The following is an 8,005-nucleotide window of genomic DNA, read 5'->3' as shown; positions in this document are numbered from 1 at the left end:
TATATATATGAAATTAATAAAGCCAGATGAAATACTGCAAAGCATTTCGCCCAGCATGCAAACGTTTCTGCCAGCTCGCTGCCTTAAAATATTCTTTTCTACTCTAGGCACAAGGCCTGAAATTTTGTGGTAGGGGGCCAGTCAATTACATCAACCCCAGTATGCAACAGGTACTTAATTTATCGACCCCAAAAGGATGAAAGGCAAAGTCGACCTCGGCGGAATTTGAACTCAGAACGTAATGGCAGACGAAATACTGCTAAGCATTTTGCCCGGCATGCTAACGTTTCTGCCAGCTCACCCGCCTTAATGTACATCAAATATTACAAACAAAAAGAAAAAATATTTTACCCTGATCGTTTAGTAGTTCATTCATAATATAGTTTATAGGCAAGCTGTTTCTTCCATCAGAAACAACATACCCAGATGTATGTGAATTTCATCAAAACATGTACCAAGTTAACTGCCTCATTTTGTTCCTCAAACAAATTAGTTTGTTGGGTGGTCATGCTAATTAAAACTCAATGAGAAAGGTTGAAAAAAAATACTCATCAAGCCTTACATTAAATCCTGAAAGTATTTTTAGACCAACAATGCTGGCAAAAGGTTTGGTATCTGACCATTCCTCAGGTAAAATTTCAGGTATGTCAAGACAGCGAGCTGGCAGAAACATCAGCATGCCGGGTGAAATGCTTATCAGTATTTCTGAGTTCAAATTCCACCGAAGTCAACTTTGCCTTTCATCCTTTCAGGGTTGGACTGGCCCCACCCCTCCCAAAAAATTTTGGCCCTTGTGCCTAGAGTAGAAAAAATATTTTAGGCATGTCACTTGTTGAAAAATTGGATCAAACTCACAAGTTAGACATCAAGTATACCCAGAATAAATAAATATATCTCTCAGATTGTCATCTCCAAAGCCTTATCGACCATTAATTCATTGATCAAATCATCAAACAAATTATTACTCAAACACTGATTAATGACCACTTTGTAAAAAAAACATTGCAATAAATAAAAGGCAGAAAGTGGAAAAAATTTGTAAAAATTCAGAAACTTGTGGGTTGTTAATAAAAATTACAGAATGCACCACATTTGATGGCATATAACACACTTTTTTCCTAAGAATATGTTTTTAAAAAAAAAATCAACCTAGGCCCTATATGCAAAGCTGAGTCTCCCACAAGCTAATCTAGTCTCTGACAGTCATTACTATAGACCAGTTTGATGATAAAGATTTTTCTGACTTCAATGATAACTAAAGTTTTTTTTTTGTGTGTGTTTTGGTTATGTTCAACTGTAGTAAAAGCTTTTTATAAAATGAACTGTGCTTTGTTTTTTCCCTACATGTTTTATTACTGTAATTATTTTAGATATTTTTACTGTCATCATTTCTTACTTTATGCTCAGTCATATTGCTAGTTTTTTATATATAGCAATGTTTTTCTGCTGTAGCTAAAGTACTTCATTAATGCTTTAAATATACTGCTTTAAATATTACATGCTTAAATGTCTTAAAAACCTTTTCATCATGATTATGCATTGCTGAAATAGGGGCGCCTCTGTATCTTTTTATGCCATCAAATGTAGTTTTCTCCCTTAGATTAGAGGGTTACTTCAAAACGAACATAAACAAGGGTGATTTGATTCAAGAAGTTTCATGCAGTAAAGAACTGACAGATAAATAAGAGTTTGTGTGGATTCATGTTGTGAATGATGTTTAGAGTTAAATAAATGGAAAAAGATCAATGAATGATCCTTTCTACTAGAGGCAGCACAAGGCCTGAAATTTGAGGGGAGGGGAATAGTCAACCACATCGACCCCAGTACTTCACTGGTACTTAACCCATTAAGCCCCAGACTACTTAAATTTCTGAATATTACTTTAAAATTTTTACAGATGATTGAAAATAGGTTAAAATGAAAAAAATAATTATTAAAATTCCTTTACTTCAAGTAGAAATGGAAATACTTGGTGTCCTATAAATAGGACACTGAGACAATGTGATATAGCTTATTTAATGTTCTCATTTAGTGTCCTATTTATAGGACAGTGGGACTTAATGGGTTAATGTATCGACCCTGAAAGGATGAAAGGCAAAGTCGACCTTGGCAGAATTTGATCTGTGAATGTAGTGACAGGTGAAATACTACTAAGCATTTCGTCCAGCATGCTAATGATTCTGCCAGCTTTCTGCTTTAAAGACCAATGAATAATAGAAGAGTGCTGTAGTTTGCTTGAAATATTGTGATAAAGTAAAATAATAAAATAGTGAAAGACAGAAAGCTTGTTACAATGTTTAAAGGAAAACGTCTAATAACTTTTATGTATTTCAGGCACAAACTCCCATCATCAGAAGTAAAACAGTCAAGAAATGTTAGTCTATACAATACTGGCCCTGTTGATCAACAATCATGTAGACATATAACATATCCAGTATTGTAAAGAGTTACGTTTCTTGACTGGTTTATTTCTGAGGAGGGGCCTTTCTGCTTGAAATATATGCATTGTAAGAAGCTCTCTATCTTCACTACTTAATTATTTTAGCATTAAGTGGTGTTTATCTGCCAATTAATAATTTAGGTATTTATAAGATTAGCTGAGCCCAAAACTTACCTTTGAAAATATTTCTTCCAGATTATCTTCATCCAAATCATAGCTGATGTTACTCACAAAGACTGTGCGATCTTGTTTGCTAGATTCAAACTTAGGGGTAAATCCAGGTGGAGGTTTCTCTGTAATGGTAAAGTAATTCAAACAAATTCTGACTTAAGCAAACACATATATTACTCTTTTACTTGTTTCAGTCATTTGACTGCAGCCATGCTGGAGCACCGCCTTTTAGTCGAGCTAATCGACCCCAGGACTTATTCTTTGTAAGCCTAGTACTTATTCTATCGGTCTCTTTTTGCCAAACCGCTAAGTTACGGGGACGTAAACACACCAGCATCGGTTTTCAAGCGATGGTGGGGAGACAAACACACAAACACACATACATATATATATATATATATATACATATATACGACAGGCTTCTTTCAGTTTCCGTCTACCAAATCCACTCACAAGGCTTTGGTTGGCCCGAGGCTATAGTAGAAGACACTTGCCTAAGGTGCCACGCAGTGGGACTGAACCCGGAACCATGTGGTTGGTAAGCAAGCTACTTACCACACAGCCACTCCTGCGCCTATATATACATATATAATATATATTCAGAGACCAGAAACTAAAGTCCTAAACAAAACACATTATCCTATCAACTACAGTACAAAGGTGGCTGTGTAGCATCTGTGTTGGTACCATATAAAGAGCACCAGTGCCAGCACCAAGTAAAAGAGCATCTGTCAGCCCACACAAAAACCAGTCATGCCAGCATCATGTAAAAATCACCCAGTACCCTCTGTAAAGTGGTTGGCATCAGGAAGGGCATCTGGCCATAGAAACCATAACAAAACAGACAACTGGAGCCTGATGCAGTTCTCCAACATGCCAGCTCCTGTCAAACCAATCAGCATGGAAAACAGAGATTAAATGATGATAATAAAGGTGGGATCTTTTTTAAAACGGGGGCCACATTTTTCATTAACGAAACACTTTGAAACTTGGAACACTGGTAGAATGTGTCATATAAAACATCTTTTTCTCTTAGTCTTCTTTAAAAAAAAAAGAAATCCATAACTTATTCCACGTTAAAGTTGTCGTATTTCTGTAATTTCAACCAATCACTGACGTCCATTCAGCCGATATACATTAAGTGCCGACTACATAAACAAACGATTCTGAAACAATTAACCCTAACCCTAACCCTAAGGTTAGGGTTAGGGTTAAAGCAAATTTAAAATGAAAAAAGCAAATAAAACGAAGGTATGGAGATTAAATACGCTTTACATCGCTTAATCAGCCAAAGGAGTAAATGTAAACAACTGAATACTTGTCAGTGACTGGTTGAAATTATCGAAATAAGACAATTTTTTACATGAAATAAATTCGAATACAAAAATATTTTTCTGTTCTATAACACAAAATAGATAAGTATATGAAGTTTGAAAGTCTTTCCATACCAAAAACACTACGTAAAACATTAATGAAAAATGTGGCCCCCGTTTTAAAATAGATCCTAAAGGTGATTAAAAAACCCAAAACCCATGTGGTGGTGGTGGTAGTAGCAGTAGATCATCCAAATGAATCAACAGAATTACATTTCCATATGTCTTTTTAAATTGTCGATACTATCTGTTGGTCACAACTCCTGACAGGTCAAAAAAATGAACTTAGAATGCACAGAGCTGGAATGGACACTGCAAGAAAGTTCATCAGATGCTCTAAGAATTCTATCAATACACCACCTTTCTCTTTCTTTATTGATCTCAAAAGGATGAAAAGTAAAATTAACTCTGGCAGGAATTGAACTCATACTGCAGAGACTCAGTGTATCACAAGGCTCTTTCACTACATACATGTCTCTCCACCTGTTGTCTTCCCTTAATATCTTTCCAATTGTCAAATAAGATGTTGAACAATGACATGATCTTCATCAAAACTCCATGAATAAAGCTCCATGAATAAAGCTCCATGATATATCAAAAAATACTGCAGAAGGTAAAATTATAGCCATTTTTTTATGGTTTATTCAAAAGGAAAGACAATACCCATTTGTACTTTGTACCAGTGTATTTTGACACTAAAGAGAGGAATACAGGAAATTATTCTTAGTTGGATGCTTGCAAAAGAGTAATATCTGATGGAGACATCCATGGATAAGGGGTTTATGCTAAATTGTCTGGTAGATTAAATTTAGCATGTTGATAAGATCTCAAAATCAGTATGTAATTTGGGTTCCAAGTTTAACGATATAAGAAACAAGGTTTAAGATTCTCAATCACAAATGGATGCCAATAACTCTGGCTATCATCATTATCGTCATTGTTTTTCCATGTTTGCATGAGTCTGATGGAAGTATATTGAGGCAGATTTTCTACAGCAAGAGGCCATTCCTGTCACTAACCCTCACCTGTTTCCAAGCAAGGTAAGGTTTGCCCCATGACCAAACATGTTTTTGCAGAATATTGGAAATGAATGACACTGCTTGTATGACAGTGACACTCATTTACAACTTATATGATATCAACATAAGGAGTCACACACACACACATACACATACACCAACACTCACATTACAGGCTGACAAGGCTTCTTTTGTCGGCTCAGAGCAATAGTAGAAGACACTTGTCCAAGGTGCCACGCAGCGGGACTGAACTAATAATTATGGCTATGTTGTTGGGAAGCAAGCTTCTTAACCACATAGCCACATCAGTGCCCAATTACATCAAATCAGGAGTTCAAATCTTGCTAAAACAAGGTAAATTTCCAAGAAAGACACAGCTATTTCATGGAAAAGTCATCAGTGAAATTAGAAATTAGTTTAGCCCCAAATCAGCCCTATTTGAGAAGATCTACCACTAAAAACATTCCATTAATGATTATCCACTCATTTTATATATATATCCAGAATACATTATCCAATGTGTTCATATTTTAAAAGTGATATGAAGGAGATGTGGCTGTGATTTTTAGCAGGACAAGTGACCACATAGAGCTACTTCAGCTAGAGTAATTAGCATAGGAGGAAAAAAAATTCAACACGAAAGAAAAAACAAAATTTTAAAAAGCCAACAGGTAATCTTACCAGTTTTAACTTTTTTGGCAGATGTAGGGCCTTCAGGGTCAGGTTGCCTTGGTGTCACCTCTCCAACAAGAGCAGGAACCACTGGTATCTTAAAACCATCTTTATCTGTAATGTTTACTTGTTGTTGTTCATGAAGCTGGAAATAAATGGAGCAATGCAAGAGGAAGATCAATACATACATACATACATACATATATATATGATAGATAAATAAATAGACAAATGCTTACATACACAGAGAGACAGAAAATGTGTGTGTGTATGGATGTATACACATACACACACATCATCGTTTAACGTCTGCTTTCCATGCTAGCATGGGTTGGACGATTTGACTGAGGACTGGAAAGCCAGAAGGCTGCACCAGGCTTCAATCTGATCTGGCAGAGTTTCTACAGTTGGTTCCTTCCACTGTTAGGTAGTGACACTTCTGCACACAGCTCTCCTCATCCATACATATGTGTGTGTGTGGTGTTAGTCTCCTTAGCTTGATATTGTGTGACAGTTGTAAGTGTCCTTTGTTTCCAATCTTCCACGAATTCATATCTAACCATGGGGAAATATCAGCCGAGCTGGAAACAGGTGAGGGTTGGTGACAGGAAGAGTATCTGGCCATAGAAAATCCACCTCAACAAATTTCACTGGACTCATACAAGCATGTAAAAGTTGATGTTAAAATAATAATGATCACCATGATACTGATTGTCGCCATTTTGCCTTTCATTGAGTCAGTATATCTTGGACTACTTTATCCAATGTGTCCTTCCTTTTATTAAGACACTGGATGTCAAAACAATGTTGATGCTAATATACATTTCTACAGTGTTGAGTGATAGTGTAGACGCTTTCTTGTTGTGTGTTAACTCCATGACAACGGAAGTCATGGTAGAAATGGTGGTGTAACGGCCAAAACTACTGCTTTTATACTATTATGGTGACAAAGTCTCAAACTTAGTTGGAAATATTTACATGAAGAGTCTAACAGACCTATCAGATTTCTTGAAATTTGAACGGTGGCCTCTAATTATCAATTCTGTGAGTGGTAGTGGATATTTATATCAACTGGTACACCACAAACAGGTACAAAACCACAGCAGGTCGGGCTGCGTATGTGTTATGTCTCAACGCTACTGCTATTTAGCACCTTTGGATGATCTCTACACAACTGCTACTTGACTGCTACTCAACAGCCTACTACGGCCAGACTACCTCTATTTATATGTCTTGGGAGATCTTACTTCTTTGCCTGGGGGCGTCGACACAACAGTATGTTTCCGTTATATGTTTCAAAGCATGTACACACTGCATGTAAATTTATTACAACCGATGTTATGGGGTTAGCAACAGATGTGAATCAAACAAAGCATGAAAGAGACAACAACGAGGTTAAACATCCAAAACAAAGCCAAAAAAAGCAAAAAACAAAAAAAAAAAGCTTACCTTTCGTTTCGTTGTCGTACTACTGTCCCCCGGCCTCTCATGGGAACCAATTGGTTTACGCACAACCTTCTTAATGTTGCGGTCATTCAACCGTTTCTGGTCTTTCATCATCTGTTCTTTCTCTTTAGCCTACAACAGTAATAAACTGTCAGAATGACCCTGTCACAACACCCAATTCTCATATTATTGATTTCATACGTAAAACATAAATTTATTATTGTTGTTATACAGATTATTAAGAACAGGTATGGCTGTATGATTAAGACATTTGCTTTTCAACCACACGGGTTTGGGTTCACTTTCAGACAGTGTGTCACCTTGGACTGGTGTTTTCTACTATAGCCTCAGATCAACCAAAGCCTTGTGAGTAGATTTGGTATTTGGAAACTGAAAGAAGCCCATTGTCGTTTGTCATTTAATGTCCACTTTCCATGCTAGCATGGGTTGGATGATTTGACTGAGGACTGTATATATATATAAATTGTAATTGAACCAAATTCGATGACTGACACCTGTGCCAGTGGATTACTAACAGCACCGTCCGAGCAGGATCATTGCCAGAGCAGCTGCCTGGTTTCCATGCCGGTGGCACGTAAATAGCACCATTTGAGCATGATCGTTACCAGTGTCACCTTACTAGCACTTGTGCTGGTGGCATGTGAAAAAACATTCGAGCAAGGTCATTGCCAGTGCTACTGGACTGGCTCCTGTGCAGATGGCACGTAAAAAACACCATTTGAGCAAGGCCATTGCCAGTAATGCCCAACTGGCCCTCGTGCCGGCGGCACGTAAAAGCACCCACTACACTCTCGGAGTGGTTTGCGTTAGGAAGGGCATCCAGCTGTAGAAACTCTGCCAGATCAGATTGGAGCCTGGTGCAA

The 8,005-nt window shown here is 37.2% G+C and overlaps 1 protein-coding gene across 1 annotated transcript in view; it reads right to left on the bottom strand.

The window, feature by feature from the left end:
* The window catches only part of LOC106879309 (squamous cell carcinoma antigen recognized by T-cells 3), a 40,689-nt gene that overhangs the window by 8,717 nt on the left and 23,967 nt on the right, over positions 1 to 8,005 (bottom strand). The window contains exons 13-15 of the mRNA XM_052972800.1: positions 7,125 to 7,253; positions 5,685 to 5,820; positions 2,615 to 2,733 (exon numbers count right to left, since the gene is read on the bottom strand). Coding sequence (XP_052828760.1) covers positions 2,615 to 2,733; positions 5,685 to 5,820; positions 7,125 to 7,253 — 384 coding nt within the window. The remainder of the gene's footprint in view (positions 1 to 2,614; positions 2,734 to 5,684; positions 5,821 to 7,124; positions 7,254 to 8,005) is intronic.

This window comes from Octopus bimaculoides, chromosome 1 (genome assembly GCF_001194135.2).
Source record: "Octopus bimaculoides isolate UCB-OBI-ISO-001 chromosome 1, ASM119413v2, whole genome shotgun sequence".
Lineage (NCBI taxonomy): Eukaryota > Metazoa > Mollusca > Cephalopoda > Octopoda > Octopodidae > Octopus > Octopus bimaculoides.
The sequence above is the reverse complement of the archived record's forward strand: the minus strand, read 5'-3'. Positions and strand labels throughout refer to the sequence as shown.